This window comes from Octopus bimaculoides, chromosome 19, assembly GCF_046866305.1.
Source record: "Octopus bimaculoides isolate indiv1 chromosome 19, ASM4686630v1, whole genome shotgun sequence".
In the NCBI taxonomy this organism is placed as follows: Eukaryota; Metazoa; Mollusca; class Cephalopoda; order Octopoda; family Octopodidae; genus Octopus; species Octopus bimaculoides.
The window spans coordinates 53,069,809-53,089,596 of NC_142946.1; the positions used below are offsets into that span (position 1 = coordinate 53,069,809).

The 19,788-nt window shown below is 37.1% G+C and overlaps 1 protein-coding gene across 5 annotated transcripts in view; it reads right to left on the bottom strand.

Annotated features, from left to right (window-relative positions):
• The window catches only part of LOC106879108 (L-threonine 3-dehydrogenase, mitochondrial), a 30,907-nt gene that overhangs the window by 1,501 nt on the left and 9,618 nt on the right, over positions 1–19,788 (bottom strand). For all 5 annotated transcript variants that reach the window (XM_052974653.2, XM_014928546.3, XM_089337720.1 and 2 more), the window contains 7 exons: positions 14,518–14,708; positions 14,156–14,198; positions 6,118–6,188; positions 3,892–4,107; positions 2,984–3,090; positions 2,099–2,189; positions 1,149–1,415 (listed from right to left, as the gene is read on the bottom strand). In XM_052974653.2, coding sequence (XP_052830613.1) covers positions 1,149–1,415; positions 2,099–2,189; positions 2,984–3,090; positions 3,892–4,107; positions 6,118–6,188; positions 14,156–14,198; positions 14,518–14,662 — 940 coding nt within the window. In that variant the 5' untranslated portion in view covers positions 14,663–14,708. The remainder of the gene's footprint in view (positions 1–1,148; positions 1,416–2,098; positions 2,190–2,983; positions 3,091–3,891; positions 4,108–6,117; positions 6,189–14,155; positions 14,199–14,517; positions 14,709–19,788) is intronic.

Sequence of the window (19,788 nt, forward strand, 5' to 3'; positions counted from 1 at the left end):
TTCTTATAGGAAGAGGACAACAACAGTGAAATCTTTTATCTTCCTTTTTTATTTTAGCCATTGGGATTGGGCAGTGGCTGTACTGGGGCAGTCAAACCAAATGACCCCAATACTAATTTTTTTCTAAAGCCTGGTACTTATTCTATCAGTCTCTTTCACTGAACTGCTAAGTTATGGGAATGTAAACACAACGACACTGATTGTCAAGTAATGGTGGGGTACAAACTCATGCACAAAGACACACACACACACATATAGTATTCCATAACTGCCATCTCTGAAGAGCGCAATGTTATATAATCGGACTGTTACCTGACAGTCCATTGAAGCCCTAGTGTGAAACTGACTGGTAAGATCAGCTGTAATGGATATACAATACAGTACACTTCAATATGTATCATCATCATCATCATCGTTTAATGTCCATCTTCCATGCTAGCATGGATGGGACGGTACCACAAGAGCTGGCCAGGCCAAAGCCTGCACCAGACTTCTGTGACTGTTTTGGCAGGATTTTTACAGCTGGTTTCCCTTCCTAATACCAACCACTTTACAGTGTGGACTGGGTGCTTTTAAGTGGCACCTGCACTGACAGGGTCACCAAGTACTTTTAAAAAACTTTTAAGAGGCACGGGTGGCACTGGGGGAGGTGATGATGAAAAGGTTATAGTGAGACAAATACAGGTGTCTTGCTGTAGAGGAAGTACAAGGTTACCCAGCTGGAGAGAGAAAGATCAGGAATGAAGACAGAAACATTCTATTTTTACATTTCATGCCACACAATAGAACACATAAGCATCAAGGGAGATAATCATACTGGAGTTATCTACCTTGATAGTTAGCTAGCTAGATGGAAAGCTGTAGGATTTAAATCGTTTTATATGTAAGCTCTTCAAATCTTTTCCGACTCCTTGATTTCAAATTGCTAATCCCACATCACCATGAAGAGACAGTTACCTCTTTTTACATTAACGGTCATCCAGAAGTTACTATCCATTTATGAAGTCTCCACAGGAAAAGAAGATTAGAGCGGGAATGGCTAACTTCCAAACCAGATATGTGTGTGTCTTAATAAAGTACAATGTTTGTATGAAGAAGATAGGAGCAAAATTACGTGAAGAATATAATTTTGTTGAGAGTATACATACCAATGGCTTGTCTATCATCTGGTTTGTATGTAACCTCCAGATCAGGTACAAATTTCTTCACTTGTTCCACAAGCTCTGCTGGTGAAAAGCTCATTGCATTTACATTATAAGTTCTCAGTGTTAATTTATCTGCTGGAGTGGACATAAATTTTACTACAGACTCAAGACAGTCATCAATGTACATCATGGGCAATCTTGTGTCAGGTTTCAGGAAACACTCAAATTTCTTTGTAGACATGGCATCATGGAATATGTGAACTGCATAATCTGTTAGAGAATGGAAAGGATGTATAACATTGAGGAATTACATCTGATTCAGTTGGCTTCAAGAAGAATTTAATAATGACAAATTCAAATGAAAATTTTAGTTCACAGGTATGTGTATCAGTATGGCCGTGCAGTTAGGAAATTTGCTTCACAACCATGCGGCTTTGGGTTCAGTCCCACCTTACAGCACCTTAAGCAAGTGTCTTTTACCATAATGCTCGGTTGACCAATGACTTGAAAGGGAATTTGTAGGGAAGCCTGTTGTGTTTGTATGTGTGTGTGTGTGTTTTCATGTATATATATTTGCGTGTGTGAAAGCATGTGACTTAGTGACTAGGGTATTTGGTTCGTGATTGTAAGGACATGAGTTCAATTCCTGATAGTGGATTGTGTCCTCAAGCAAGACATTTTATTTCACATTGCTCTAGTCAACTCAGCTGGCAAAAAATGAGTAGTACCTATATTTCAAAGAAGCAAGTGAAACAGCTCAACTAGGAATTGAACCTACACTGCTGACTACATTTGCCACCAATCTAACATGTTCACATATATATATGTTAAGGTCTACTTTGATATTTTGTTTAAAATGGTTTAAGAAGTATACTTCATGAAAAACAAAAAAAAAAGAATTTTAACTCCACTACCACAAAAAAAAAAAAAAAAAAAAAATTAGTTATACAAACCTGTTGTTCCTCCACCTGGGTTGCTATCTGCAGATATAATTCCAGGGAAGCGAAGACTTCGGAAATCTACACCAAATTTATAATAATAGTACTGAAATGTAAATCATAGTACCCCTATGAACAACATTCATAATATTGTGCAGAATGTAAGATTTCAAAAGCCACTTAAGACGGTAGATCTTAACCTTTTATAGGTCAGCACAACCTTTCACCAAATGGTGTTTTACATATGACCCCTTCATATATTTTGTAGTAGTAGTAGTAGTAGTAATAATCCTTTCTACTGAAAGCACAAGGCCTGAAATTTGCGGGAGTGGGGACTAGTCGATTACATAAACACCAGTGTTTCACTGGTACGTTAGAGCTGGTACCACAAGAAAAGCACCAAATACACTCTGTGAAATGCTTGGCAATTAGGAGGCGTATCAAGCAGTAGAAATCAAGCTAAAATAGTAGAGGAACTGTTGTATTCCTCTCGGGGGACTCGCAGAGAAAACATAACGAGTTGTACAACTTAGTTATCACATTTATTTATTAACTATAAACAAAGAACACACTCACCGAATGTTCGTTATCAAGAAACAAGAATGTTGTCCTCGCCATATATATCAATAACCTTCAACCTCAACAGTCATTCAAAACAACAACGAAACAGGGACCCCAGACGAACCACATTGAAATATGGGACCTCAGACGAACAATGAACAAATCTAACAGTCCATATAACAGGAACTCATCTATGTGAATAGTAGCTTCCAATAAGAAAGATCACGATAAGCCATCCAACCCACGCCAGCATCGCAAGCAGACATAAAACAAGGAGGATGAGGAAAATAATGATGATATTGAATTTTCATTGATAAACAGGAAAGAAATGTCACTAACCTCTCCAAGTAATTCACTATGTACTTTTGAAACACCATATATAGTCCTTGGTCTCTGGATTGTTAAATCCGGAGTTGGATTTCGAGGGGAATCAGGACCAAAAGCACCTGGAAATTAAAAAAAGTTTTTATATATGTAGGTGTCTGTCTGTCTATCTGTAGGCAAGTGTGTATGACTGCACACACATATACACACACACATGCTCACACACATATATATGGCACAATACTTCCCAAAACTTGAAACCATTAATTAATTATTATCTTAGCCTAATAAGATTATCCATTATATATGTCTGAACTTTCAAATATCAGAACTAGTTGTCCAGTTATCATCATTATTTTAACTTTTCCATGCTTGCATGAGTCAGATGATATTCATCGGGGAAAATTTTCTGTAGATGGACGCTCTTCCCATCACTAACCCTTAACTATTTCCAAGTAAGGTAATATTTTGCCTGGTCTGTCAGACAATGGCTGAACACATTTCCACAAAAGCACACTGTGTGTGTGTTTGTGTTTGTGCTTTTCCAAAAGTTACTGAGCTACATGCAGTGATATTCTTATTTCCTCTATCAACAATTTTTCTGTTGGCTTCATGCCTTCAAAGACATGTATAATAAGAGAACCCTAAATTGAAAAAAAAGAGGTAAGGGTTAGCAACAGGAAGGGCATCCAGCTGTAAAACAATGCCTCAATAATATATTCATTTAACTCATGCTAGCATGACAAAACAGACATAAAAACAAGCAAGTGAACAAACAACCATTCTAAATCTAAAGTTTTCATATACCTTACACATTACAAATGAAGGGATATAGACTACAGATTCTTTGGTTATTAGAACAACATACTCAACTCACCAAGCTCTCAGAAGTTCTATAGTAAATAACAGAGATATTTACTTACCAATTGTACTAGGAAGAAACAATTTCAGGCCATACTGTCTACACAGTTCAAGTATATTGTGAACTCCTTCAATATTCACCCTCATTGCCAGTGGGAAGTTACTCTCTCCTATGGCACTCAGTAAGGCACTAAAGTGAACAACAGAATCGATTTGATGAGTCACAACAATTTCCTGCAAGTTTTTGTAATCCAGAATGTCTGCATAAATGAAAGGTCCTAAGAAAAAGATAAGAGGAAGAGAACAAACATTACAATATAGTCAATTACACACACACACACACACACATCTCTGTGAACTTAAAGAAAATATACAGCAGAGTTGTGGCTCATCACTGTCAGCCTCATCCAGTTGTTCAAAGTCAGTTTAACTGTAATCCAATTGCTTAAGTTACAAAGAGAAGTAGGGGAAGTAGGGGTGACTATGGCAAAATTTTAGGAGGGACAATGCCCACGAACTTCTTTCATGGCCTTTGTCACTTGTGGTAGGGAAACCGTAGAAGTTTCCTTGGTGTTAATGAGTTATCTTCTTTCCTGAAACTGAAAACGTGGTCTGAATGGATCCTGCTAGAGTCACACATAAGGACCAAGTCGTAGAACTAAATGAGGTGATAGATTAATTCTAGGCTTCCATGCCAGTGGCATGTAAAAAACACCATTTGAGGTGGTACTGGCAACACCGTTGCCAGTACCACCTGACTGGCCCTCATGCCGGTGGCACGTAAAAGCACCCACTACACTCTTGGAGTGGTTGGCGTTAGGAAGGGCATCCAGCTGTAGAAACTCTGTCAAATCAGATTGGAGCCTGGTGCTAGTCCTCAGTCAAATCGTCCAACCCTTGCTAGCATGGAAAGCGGATGTTAAACGATGATGATGATGATGATCCAAGAATGGGGTTTTGCATACTTTCCATTTATCCAATTTTTCTCACAAGATTTGGATTAACATGAGATTAAAGTAGATGTGTCATGATATAAAGTAGTGGTTAATGTCAAAGGTGAACGAGATGCTCCAAGGTGTAACCAAACTTGGAATTACCATAGTAATACAAAATAAAACTTCTTAATTACACTCTTGTCCCTGCACCCATTTAAAGAGGTTTTAAAACAAGGACAATGTAAGCTTGTCGCCTTGTGGTAGTCTGTTGTACTCATGATTGTGAAATCAGGGTTTTGATTCCTGGACTGGGCATTGCATCGTGTTCTTTAGCAAAACACTTCAGTTCACATTGCTCCAGGTCACTCAGCTTCTAAAAGAGTTCCAACAATTGCTGGTGGTGCTGCTGCCCTCCTCATTGGTCTCCATTAGGGCTGTCTCTATGGTGGTCTCCATAGCATTTGTCACTCAGCTAACCTGGCTGGGAAGCTATCCCATTCAGAGAGGGGGAATTTTGTAATCTCAGTCATCTATGCATCGTGAAAACTGGGTTAGACTCTGGCCTTATGAGTATTAGGACATAAACCAGACAGACCTAAATAGAGGAAAAGCTAGGCCTCTGTTATAAAGATTAACCAATGATTTGTGCTGGTATGGTCATGTGATGAATATGGATGAGGACAGCTGCATAAAGAAGGTCCGATCTCCAATTGTGGATGGAACCTGTGGAAGAGGTAGACCCAGGAAGATGTGGGATGAGGTAGTGAAATATGATCTTTGACTGCTGAGTCTCATGAAAGTAGTGATAAGTGACTGAGACTTCTGGCGATTTGCTGTGCTTGGGAAGATATGTCAAGCTTAGTGAAATCATGGTTGCGGCCAGTGCCGGTGACACATAAAAAGCACCCATGCTGGTGATACATGAAAGGTGCCCGTACTGGTAACATGTAAAAGGCACCAGTGTCGGTGACATGTAAAAGGCATCCATGCCAGTGACCGGAAAGGCATCCATGCTGGTGACCTATAAAAGACACCCAGTACAATATGCAGAGTGATTGGCATTAGGAAGGGCCTCTCGCAGTAGAAACCAAGCCAAAACAGACGACTGGAGCCTGGTGCAGCATTCCAGCTCCTGTCAAACCATCTAACCCATGCCAGCATGGAAAATGGACGTTAATTGATGGTGATGACAAAATATTCACCCACATTTTATTACAAAAACTCAGGTGTGTGTTATTGTTACGTCTAAAAATTTGGGGAAATTACAACTGAAATAACAAAACAAAGAAGATTTCAAGATAGGAAATAGATTAAACTGTTTAAAATATTAAAGAGGCTGTTTAAAAACCTTACCTTCATTATAAACAGATTTGTCTGGTTTCACTATGTCAGACATAATAACATTGTTCTTTCCATATTTTTTTCTATAAAAAGAGAAAAAAAAAACCAAAAAAACTAAACAAGTGATTTTTAATCAAAATACAAATTATTTAGCTTTAGAAATATTTCATGACACCCATCAGCAAGTGATGGTTATATCACTTAGGGTTTGCCTTTAGCTATTGGAATTCATTCACTTAGATATAGTTGTGGCTGTATGGTAAGTAGCTTGTATCCCAACCAATCCTTTGAGGGTTGATAAATTAAGTACCAGTTGTGTACTGGGATCGATCTAATCAACTGGCCCCCTCCCACCAAATTTCAAGCCTTGTGCCTATAGTACAAAGGATTATGTATACATTCATGAATAAAACACCTGATCATGATCAGAGATGAAATCAACTGAACTACAAGTGTAGAGGTGAACATGTGTCTCCTTAGCAAAACACCTGTTCCTATCCTTCTATTGTACTTTTGCCTCTTGATACCTGGCATAAAACCACCTCGCTCAATACCACAACCCAACTCAATTGTGAGGTCTTGTCTCATAAGATATTTGGCAACCTCATTAGTGCTGGTAACATGATAAAGGCACCCAGTGCTCCTTGTTAGCATTAGGAAAGGTGTCCAGTTGTAGAAACCACACCTAAACATCAAACCTTATGCCAGCTTGTAGTACAGCTACTAAATGATAACGAAGACGATATTAACTCAAAAGAACAAAATATGTTGAAGTAATTTCTTAGCTAATTTAGTATAACATTGAAAAATAGAACTTGCAGGTTGCATACCTATATAATAAATATTAGTTAAAGAATTTAAAACAGACCCATTAATGCGTAAATAATATCCTAAATGAGGTCAAACAGTGAATGTGTTTGAGCAAGTATCATTGGCTGAAATTGTCAACTGTAACTATAAATAGTTTAGTGTTTTAAATATTTACATCTAAACTGGAAATGAAAAAATATACAACATTGCTAAACTAGTTAAGTTAAACAACTTTACAGGTGTTGATCAAATTGTTGTCAATATGAAATGTTCTAGGCTGGACGCAGATGTTTGTGACAACATTCCTAAATGCAAAAATAATTTTAAAATAAAAAAAATTATGCAATAGTAATGATAGGTAAACTGACTGAATAAATTAATGAATTAATTGATTAAGGAATGCATGATTGCTTTCGTTTTTCTCTTCATATTTTGTTGCTAGAATGTAGTGGATAAAAAAAAAAAAAATTGGAAGGTATGCATGTGTGACAGAGAGTGGGGTAGGATTTTATGAGAAAACATAGTCTATACCAGTTTCCAACATGTTGCCAATAGAACCCTGAGCAGCCGATTACAAAAAAATTACAAAAGGCTGCTCTGTAAAATGTATAATTATTCAGTTACATATAATTAATTCATAACATACATTTTTCAATTGAGATGAAACTAGGAAAACAAGTTTGTTGCTAGATAATAAAATCTATGTATTGGGTAGACTGACATTTCAAAAGCTTGTGGGTATATCAGAAAATATATTTAAATAATAAGGACTTTTGGTGAGGGAAAGGGCAGGAATCGTTGTTCTATATACATTTGGTGAGAAGATGGAATTTATTGTTCCTAAGTGTTAATAAGCGCAGGCATGGCTGTGTGGTAAGAAGTTTGCTTCCCAACCACATTGTTCAGGGTTCAGTCCCACTGTGCGGCACCTTGGCCAAGTGTCTTCTACTACAGCCTTGGGCTGACCAAAGCCTTGTGAGTAAATTTGGTAGATGGAAACTGAAAGAAGCCTGTCATATATATATCTGTGTGTGTGTGTGTGTGTGTATCAATGATCTACTTGACACTACATAATCGATATCCACTCTTATGGAGATGGCACAATCCTTCATTCCTCTCTGACCATGTATCATTCACACAAAGCTTAAATACTACAGACCAAGCCTGTATTGACCCCACAAATGGGACCATCCTCCAGTAGGGCCATACTAACTGTCTTTTAACAGCAAAAAATTTCAAGATCTACTTACATAAAAAAAAACCCCACCATCACACCACAACCCCACTAAATATGAACAGCATTCACAGCTCTCACAATTGCTCCAAATGCTGGGTCCCACTATCACCAAGGACCTCTCCTGGTGAGAGCATAACCTTAGCATAGCTAGAGTCCCATCTAAAGATTTGCCCTTCTCTTCAGGACCAGAAAATATTTCGGCCCCCAATGGCTTAAATGAGACTTGCAATGGAATACTGTTCCTACATCTGGAACAGTGTATCTGTTGTGTACACACATATCCTTTACCACATCCAGAGACGTCTACTTAACGAATCATTAATGATCACTAACTCCAGCCTTTGATTCACAAATAAAGGGACTTCTCTCTCTGTCTTTTTTTATCATTAATATAATGGCCTCTGAATAGTAGAGGTATGTGATCAACCATCTGTGAGAAAGAAACACTCGCCGACCTACTTGTCCATCCTCAACTAAGCATTAATCATAATGACCAATCATTACTTCAAGAGTGTCCCAGCATGGCCACTTTCCTATAAATGAAAGAATAAAAGAATCCTTCTAGGCTATCAATAATTGAACTAAAGACATGTTAATAAAAACATCTTGCCTACATACATAATAGGCTTTATTTTTTATTCAGCAACAAAACCTCATTCCTAAAACACCTACACAAAGCCAAAAAGTTCAACGTAAAATGTATAGTTTTATTGATTTCCACTATATATATATATATATATATATATATATATATATATATATATATATATATATATATATATATATATATATATATACATATACATATATACATATACATATATATATATACATATATATATATACATATACATATATATATATACATATATATATATACATATACATATATATATACATATATATATACATATACATATATATATATACATATACATATATATATATACATATACATATACATATATAAACATATATATAAACATATATATATATATATATATATATATATATAAACATATATATAAACATATATATATATATATATATATATATATATATATATATAAACATATATATAAACATATATATAAACATATATATATATATATATATATAAACATATATATAAACATATATATAAACATATATATATATATATATATATATATATATATATATATATTTGTTTTGCAAGATTTTTGATGTGAAATCGTGTGTTGAAAATCGTGTTTATTGGCTAAACTGGCAATATGACCATCCCCAAGTACAACAATATATATATATATATATATATATATATATATATATATATATATATATATATATATAAAGTAGCAGCCATAATATAAGAGCCATTAAAAGCAAGTGTATTGAAATAGTTATTATAGAATGATAAAGAATTTTCTAATAGTATTCCATAAACTCACAAATCAAGTACAAATAATATAATTAGAAACGCAATTTCTAGTGTTTAATAGTCTATGCGTAAATAATTGGTTGAGTTAGTATGGGAGAAAAAAAACTTGTTTAGAAGTTGACTTAAACCTTGAATGTTTTGCAAAATAGAATAATGTAGGTTACACAGAGAATTAGTAAATGTAGAAGAAAGAGAGAGATATAAAAGAAGGAATAGAAAGAAAAAGAATAAGAGAACAGAATAATAAAAAAAAAAAAGAGAAAATGACAAAAAGGAAAAAGAGAAAAAAAGAAAAAATGGTGAAGTTTAAATATATGGAATTAGAAATGAGAAAGAAATTTTGCTGTATCTCAGTAGAGTCATTATGCCAATGATAAACACATGTGCTGGTTATATTTCACTTCTTTTATTAATATTAATCACTTAGAAAAGGCAGCAAGCTGGCAGGATTGTTAGCATACTGGGCAAAACGCTTAGTGGCATTTCATCAATCTTTATGTCTCGAGTTCAAATTCCACCGAGGTTGACTTTGTTTTCATCCTTTTGGGGTTAATAAAATAAGTACCAGTTGAATACTGGGGATCGATGTAATCGATTTACTTCACCACATCTGAAATTTCTGGCCCTGTGCCAAAATTTGAAATTACTATTAATCACTTAGCCAGCCAGTTAACTAATTGATTGTTTGGTTAACCATTCAATCAGCCAATTTGTCAAAGTCCTTTCATCACTATTCCACAACCTCATATCAATGGCAAACCAATGAGACTCCGGAGATACACCAAAATCTATTTCCACATAGCAGTTCGCATCACGAATCTTACAAGCCAAAACCAAATACTAAAAAGGAAAAAAGAAGAAAAGAAAGAGAAACTGAAGCACAGAAAGAAAACGAAGAAAGAAAGAAAGACAAAAGATATTGTTCTTAAACTTTTATGAAATCAGTTTGTTTTTGCACAGCGTTTTGTACTAAAAGCTTTCATTGGCTGCGTAGTTAAGAAGTTCTCTTCCCAACCACATGGTTTTGGGTTCAGTCCCACTGTATGACACCTTAGGTGTCTTCTACTATATCCCCAGACCAACTAAAGACTTGTGAGTGGGTTTGGTAGACTAACTAACAGAAGACTCTGTATGTGTGTGTGTGTGTGTGTGTGTGCGCGCGCATTTCTCCTTGTCTTGACATTATGTAATTCATTGTAAAGAAATGTCACAAGGAGTGTCATTAATTTCTAATTTCCTGCAAAAACATATTCAACAGAAAATCTTTTCAACTTTTTCATTTTTTTCCTCCTTTTCCTTTTCTGTTTTGTCATTTACTCTCTCTCTCATATGTATATATACACACACACACAAGGGGTTGATGAAAAGTTCCTGGCTTGAAAGGTATCGCAAAAGGCCTGGTTGGAGACCCAACCTTCTGAGTTCTTTTACAGGAAAAAAACTGAAGAACCACTGCAATAAGTGTGTTAATCTGAGAGGGGAATATGTTGAAGAAAATCACAATTAACTGATCCTCCAATATTTTCTTTTACCCAAAACCAGAAACTTTTCAGCACCCCCTTGTGTGAGTGTATATATATTGACGTCTTCCATTTGTTTCTTTCGTTGTTTGCAAAAAAAGTTCATATTCCATGTTTTTGTATTTCGTATTTCATGTTGTTTATGTTCTATGACATCCTGTACCCATATATGCATATATATATATACATATATATGTAAGTATGTACATATATGTATGTATATATGCATATATATATATATTATTTGTATTATCATCATTTATATATATATATATCAACATCATCATCATCATCGTTTAACGTCCGCTTTCCATGCTGGCATGGGTTTGACGGTTTGACTGAGGACTGGTGAGCCAGAGGCTGCACCAGGCTCAATCTGATCTGGCAAATTTTCTACAGCTGGATGCCCTTCCTAATGCCAACCATTCCGAGAGTGTAGTGGGTGCTTTTACATGCCAGTAAGGCGACGCTGGCAATGATCACGCTCAAATGGTGCTTTTCACGAGTCACCAGCATGGGAGCCAATCCGTGGCCCTGGCACGAGTGCCAATTAGGTGGTACTGTCATCGGCCACATCAGCGATTTTGATTTCGATTTCGCTTGCCTCAATAGGTCTTCCCAAGCAAGGTTTATTGTCCAATGAATGAGGGGTATTCATAAGTGGGTTGATTACACCCACTGGCTTAGGCCATGGGCTATGATCTCACTTGGCTTGTCGGGTCTTCTCAAGCACAGCATATCGCCAAAGGTCTCGGTCACTAGTCTTGCCTCAGTAAGGCCCAATGTTCGAAGGTCATGCTTCACCACCTCATCCCAGGTTTTCCTAGGTCTATCTCTTTCACAGGTTCCCTCAACTGCTAGGGTGTGACACTTTTTCACACAGCTGTCCTCATTCATTCGCAACACATGACCATACCAGTGCAGTCGTCTCTCTTGCACACCACATCTGATGCTTCTTAAATCCAACTTTTCTCTCAGGGAACTTACATTCTGTCATGTATGCACACTGACATTACACATCCAGCAGAGCATACTGGCTTCATTCCATCACCAGTGCTTTTACCCTGGCATATATGGTAGATCTATGAGAGAAAGATTTATCACAAATATCACAATAGCATAGTTTCTTTCTGGCATGAACATGTTCATGTATAGTTAAAACATCATCTTCAAAAGACAACTACCACAGGTATTGGAATGTTATGGCTTCTCCCCTGTATGTGCCCGCTTGTGTCTAGCTAAGGTACTCCTATGAGAGAATGATTTACCACAGACATCACAGTAATAGGGCTTCTCTCTTGTATGAATACTTTTGTCACTAGTTAATCTGCCACTTTTAGAAAATGATTTACCACAAATAGCACAGTAATATGGTTTTTCCCCAGTATGAATACGTATGTAACAAGTCAAACCACCACTTTGAGAGAATGATTTACCACAAATGTCACAGTGATATGAACACGTTTGTGACATGTCAAAATAATATTTGCAGAGAATTATTTACCACATATATACATATATATATATATATATATATATATATATATATATATATATATATATATATATATCATCATCATCATCATCGTTTAACGTCCGCTTTCCATGCTAGCATGGGTTGGACAACTTGACTGAGGACTGGTGAAACCGGATGGCAACACCAGGCTCCAATCTAAATTTGGCAGAGTTTCTACAGCTGGATGCCCTTCCTATATAAGCATGTATTTACAGAAGTAAATATATCTGTGCATTATACCTATGCATTCACGCATGGAAAGGTTGTAGTAATGAGAACTGCCAGGCAAGTAATTATATATGCCTTTAAGATATGTGGTGGAAATATGTAGGCAGGAAAAAGAATTATAGACTGAACATATCGATTACATATTTACAGACTAGGAGTCCAAAACAGCTGCTTGTTTCTTCTATGCATACAATGAATTGACTGTGAAAAGCTGAGAATACAAAAATACAGATCACACACCCACTTCATTGCCCTTTCGTGAAATTAGTATTTTTATCTTTTACTTATTTCTGTCAGAAAGAAACAAAAAAGGAAATGATTTTTTTGCCCAGAAACAAGCATGTGATGAACCCAGTACTTTGTCTGTTAAACAAAAATGGCCTAGACTCTTTAGAATTGATGAAATCATTAATAATATTTATTCTTCGGACAAAGAATAGAACAGTGAACACAACAATGTGGTGCAGCTTCTACAAAAAGTATTTTTGCACAGGCATCACTGCGTAATAAGAAGTTTGCTCCCCAACCACATGGTTCCAGGTTCAGTTCCACTGTGTGGCACCTTGGGCAAGTGCCTTCTACTATAGCCTTGAGGGCTGACCAAAGCCTTGTGAGTGAATTTGTAGACAGAAACTAAAAGAAGCCCATCAAATGTATGTGTATGTATTGTGTGTGTGTGTGTGTGTGTGTGTGTGTGTGTGTGACCACTGCTTGACAACTGGTATTGGTTTATTTATGTCCTCATCACTTAGCAGTTTGGCAAAAAGAGACCGACAGAATAAGTACCAGGCTTGAAAAAGAAAAGTACTGGGGTCGATTAAGAAATTCTTCAAGGTGGTGCTTCAGCATGGCCACAGTCTAATGACTGAAACAAGTAACAGATAAATGATACATTAAACAAAGGTCAACATGCTAGGCTGACTGGGTAACTAAGGCACCAGACTGGGTTACTAAGGCACCAGACTGGCAATAGTTGAGAGGTAGGTCTATTATTGTTATCCTCCTGAATTCTCTGGCAGTTCTGTCCACTAGTTTGCCTGCTATCATTACTCTGCGCTTGCAACTATTTACTGTTTTTGATCAGGAGCCCAAGTGAAAGGTAAAATTAAACATAGGGGCCCAGATCAAAGAGGGTTAAGGGGAATACAGCAATATCATGGCATTCTAACAATACATTCACGTTAAGATATACAAATTGCCATTTGGTATTAATGGCAATAATACTGCTTCCATCACTAACATTTATTTTCTGATTTTGATGTTAATTTTCTCATTATTATGACTGAACCAAAGATTTAAGTTGTTTAACAATCACTTACCTCATTACTTTAGCCAGACCAGAACCCAACTGTCCAAGACTTCCTAAAACAGAAAAAGAAATTATACAACATAGACTGGCAAGTGAACACTGAAATTGTCAAATAAGAAATTTCTTTTAAATAAGAGAGAATGAATAAATTATTTCTCGGTGGGATGACGAAGAAGAGGAAAATAATACAAGAGGAATAGGGTAACAAGGTAACATACTCTTTCCTGCAATTAGAGAATTAGAGTAGACACTAAATGTGGAGGAGAGTGTGGTAGAGTATGGTAAAGGGCAGAGTTATAGAGAAACTAGCAGGGTGGGGTGGGGGAGAAAATATCTGAAATGAATATCTTTGTTTAAAAACATAAAACTTACCTGTAATCAACACTCTTTGATTACCTTCATCTGAAGAATGATTGTGATGAGTGGATCGACAAAATGAAGTGCTTAATGCAGGAGCAATGATTTGTTTGGTTTGACTTAAAACACCAAATGTTCTTTTCAATGCAGACGTATGCATATTTACAGATTAGAAAGTCAATAGAATAAATACCAAACTGATAATTCTGAAAAGAGAAAATAATAATAATAATAATAATAATAATAATAATAATAATAATAACAACAACAATAACAATAACAACAGTTATGGCGTCAAATTTTAGCACAAGGCTTGCAACTTCGGGGGAGGGAGTGAATCAGTTACATTGACTCCGGTCCTCAACTGGTATTTCTTTTATCAACCCCAAAAGGATGAAAAGCAAAGTCAACCACAGTGGAATTTGAACTCGGAACATAAAGATGGATGAAATGGTGTTAAGCATTTTGCCCAGCATGCTAACAATTCTACCAGCTCACCAATGATAATAATAATAATGATTTTAAATTTTGGCACAAGGTCAGTAAGTTTGGTGGCGGGAGCAAGTCAATTACATCAACCCCAGTGTTCAACTGGTACTTATCTTAACAACCCTGAAAGGATGAAAGGCAAAATCAACCTCAGCAGAGTTTGAACTCAGAATGTGAAGACAGATGAAATGCCACGAAGCATTTTGCCTGGCATGCGAACAATTCCCCAGCTTGCCATCTTAATAGTAGCAGGAGTAGTAATAATAATAATAATAATAATTAATTCTGTTTTATTGGCCACAAGGGCTAATATAAATCAAAACATATAAGGACAAAGACAGGACAAAAAGTACAAAGGGTTTTGTTTTCCTTCGCAAGTGGAACTTTCTATTGTAGGCACAAGACCTGAAATCTGAGGCAAGGAATTAAGTTGATTACATCAACTCCGGCGTGTAACTGGTACTTATTTAATCAACCCTGAAAGGATGAAAGGCAAAGTCGACCTTGGTGGAATTTGAACTCAGAACGTAGCAACAGGCAAAATACCACCAAGCATTTCAGCCAGTGTGCTAAGAATCAGTTAGTTTTATATCTGTGTGTGTGTAGGCATGGCTGTGGGGTCGATTTGCTCGACTAAAGGCGGTGCTCCAGCATGGCCACAGTCAAAATGACTGAAACAAGAAATAGAGTAAAAGAGAATATCATTAATGAAACTGATATAATAACGGTTTTTGCTCAACTGATCATTTTGCAAGGCAGAAGACACGGATGCTGTTGCGGATAAATGCAACAGTGGGATGCGGATAAATGCAACGGTGGGATGCTGAGTTTGAGTGCTTATTTAAACCTTTGTTTTGTTTTTTTTTCTTTTGCATGATGCCAATTAGAATATCCATTTTCAATAAAACAAGTATCAGCTTGAGCAAAAGTATTAAAGTGCCGACAAGCAAAACAAAACAAGGCTTTCTTTGAAAGAGAATACTCTGATTTCCATAAATTTTTGGATCAAACTTTGCTAGAACTGGCTGCACTGGTTGGCAGTCGACCTGGCCTAGATCATTCAATAAAGGTGTCAAAGACTTTGCTAGACCTCTCCCTTCAGCTGCAAAACTTCGTTTGCAATTCTCTTCAGTTTAGTATTATTAGATGAATCAGATGGGAAATTCAGCAAGGATTGCTTCAGTTCTCTTTTTTGGTAGTGATTCATTATTTTGGGGCACTGATATTCGCAATAATTAATTCTAAGGTATAATATCGTAGTAAGAATAACAATTTCTTAAAATTTATGTATTTTTAAATTAAACTCGTAAGAGATTTCAGTTCAAGCAATTTTTTTTTTTGGTAGAGATGGACTATATGTAATCTGAACCTTTCCCCCCCTTATTTATTAATTTTTTTTACGTAATCCCACGTTTTAGGCTATGGAGATTCCGATTCTGAAAAAAAAATTTTGAAAAATTTCACCCCCCCCCCACCAAGCAGGCTATTTACATGCTAGAAATAACAGCCAAATCTCACAAAACTAGTGTTAGGGTTAGGGTCAGGGTTAGGGTTTGAGTTAGGGTTAGGTTTACCCTGTGGATCTATATAAAAACCGGGGGGGGGGGGGCAAAATTTGAAATTGAGATTTTTGAAAATTTTTTTCCCAGAATCGGATTCTCCATGGTCTGAAACATAGGATTCCGTAAAAAAAAAAAAAAATTTAAAAGGGGGGGTATACCCAGATTACATATACTCCATCTCCACCGATTTATGGTAGTAAACGCATCACTACACACGTATATTATCTGAACAGAGACGGACATTAAAATGACTTTTTAATGTCCGTCTCTGTTCAGATAATATACGTGTGTAGTGATGCGTTTACTACCATAAATCTTTAACTACAGCAACAATTCTTCACATACTTTTCAACAGCAATAACGACAATCACTACCACCACCACAACAACAACAACTGACCCAGCGTCAGCCACTCCTTAAGTCAACCCACAGTTGATGACCGGGTCAGCAGCCAATTCTGCGACAACAATTACGGCTACAACACTTTGGACCAGCTCTAATTTACCCACGTTTTCATATCACTAACTACTAAATCGAAAGAAATTCAATTTATTGCATCTTTAGCAACTTCAGATATTGTACTTATGCGACAATGTATTATTATTTCAAAAGTGGATAAAACAAATTCTCATACTGGGGAGGGGTGGTGGGATGAGATTCTAACTGGGGGTACCGAGCACCCCCCGTGGCTACGTGCCCGAACTGCAACCACCGACTTGTTTAAACTTGTTTGAGTTGAATGTTAATGATGGTAGTCTTACTGGCTACGGAGCGTTTGTGAAGGTCATGGATACACAATAATCTCCCAAAACAAATCAAACCAATATAAACATCACCTGCACGCTTAATCTACATTTTAGCTACCATCTTCCCCTCCACACACGCTAATACTTCTTTGTAGTTAACCTTCAGTTACATCGTTCGACGACTCATTCAACTCTCTCTCTCACACACATACACACTACATTTTAACTATCCCCTTCGTACACACTACGTTTTTAGCTATCCCCATTCATCCTTTCTCTTTCAGTCATACGTACACAAAGCTTTCGTAGATTAAATTACCCAATGACCAAATAATATACATTCCCTCTTTCACTCATTGAGATTAGATGCCCGAGCAGCCAGAAATAGCATCCGTTATTATATTCTACAATCTTAAAAAAAAAAAAACAAAGGAAAAAAGGGGGGCGTCGGACATTGCACCTGAATGGCTGGCATGCCTTTGCTAATAGGTTTACTTGATCAAGGCTTACCTGGAGGCTAAATAACACCCTTATAAGATAATTGTATTATATCTACAAAATAATACATTATAAATATATAAATATTCTAAATACGTCGAGAGAAAATATAAATTAACAGCCTTCATCTAAAAATAATTCACCTTTGTGTGTGTGTGTGTGTGTGTGTCGTTATTCTCCATCGTTTTAAAACAATTCATCTTGAGAGTGAGAGAGAGTAGGTTTGGGGGTGCTATTTCTCTTCAATACAACGTTCATTCTGCTGCTTATTTCAAGGTGATCAAGATAGACTACGCACTAACAGGTTGGAGGCGATAGACTACGCACTAACAGGTTGGAGGCGATATTACTGGGCGTCTTGATTGTTTTATAACTTCAGCCTTCCTCCTTTTCCACTGCTTGCTACAATAATATATCCTTCTGACTTTTATAGACATGCCACAGAGTGAATTAGGATTGTTTCTTTTTATATGAGAAACATTACGCTCACGCATATTCACAAGTGCGCATGCAAACTCAGACATGCATTCACATTTTCTTTAGCAGTTTTCTCAGTCTGGAGAAAGACTGAGTTCATGACCCTCACAAGCAGTGAGGCAAATGAAATCAACCCAGATGGGTTTTCACTTGAACTGGGTTTTGTTTCGGCGGGGGGGGGGGGGGGGAATTCTTTTCTGCAAGAAAAACAGGCAATTGAAGGAATATAAGCAGACTGACGTTCCAAGGACGAAGAAATGAACACAATCATAATAATGGCTAATGCGACGACTGGGAGGGTGGGGAACACAATATTGGTGATGAGACAGGGAAAGGCGAACTAGTTAGAAAGTCCTAGAGGTGGATTGTGACACAAGACCAGCAAGCTCTGAGGAGCAGCGGCAACTAGAGTAGTAACAGTAGGAAGAACAGTGAGATGAGAGAGCACATCAGGGGCCGATCAGAGGTAGAAAAGAAATTGGAGTGTACTAGAGAATAACTTCATGTCAATATCGGGTGGTCTCTAAGGCGGTGAGCTGGCAGAAACGTTAGAATGCCGGGCGAAATGCTTAGCAGTATTTCGTCTGTCTTTACATTCTGAGTTCAAATTCCACCGAGGTCGACTTTGCCTTTCATCCTTTCGGGGTCGATAAATTAAGTACCAGTTGCGTGCTAGAGTCGATCAAATCGACTGACCTCCCCCCTCTCCCAAAATTTCAGGCCTTGTGCCTAGAGTAGAGAAGAATATGGGGTGATCTCTTGGGATGTGTTCTACGTTGTCGGAATGTGTCGTAACAGTACAACACCAGCCAGGTATGGAAGCAGTGTCGTCTTAAGACATGGGCACACCGAGCATATATCCAGGGACCTCACGGGTCTAGGAATCCAATTCTGATCTATGTATGCTGTGGCTTGCTGCCATTAAATTATTATACGGCTATGTGCGGTGGTTTGTCCAGGGACCCATACTGCTTAAGACAGCTCCATACGGAAGCAATATTTCTGTACAGGTATCACTTGAGTTTTGTTCGTAACCTTAAGAAGCTGAAGTATTTTCGAATTGTGAAGAAGGCCAGGCCTTGAGACTGGCCATCTTCAGGGATATTACCCTATGTTGAGGTATATATGTTCAACAAGCGAGATCGTCGGTAATAGTGAGGACTTGGCATTCGAACGATCGTGAGGTTCTAGTTGTGTTATTCATATTTAAGGTGAGGGCAATGCCCTATAATGCTTTCTTGATATATGCAGTGATTGTTGTTGTGGGAGAAGGAGAGATAGATACTATTTCTATGAGCCCATTGGAAGATCTTTTCTGTCTTTCTGCAAGTAGAGTAGTCATGAGGTGTCTAGGTTGCTAATGGCGTTTCAGAGAAGGTTAGAGAGCAATGAACGGTGGTAACATTCGTAGAGAAGTGAGCGTGGAAAGACTTCCTCCCTCCTCCATTTTCTCGCAATTTATTTATTTATCTATTTTTTTTTACCAAAAATCCCCATTTTCGGATACGGAAATT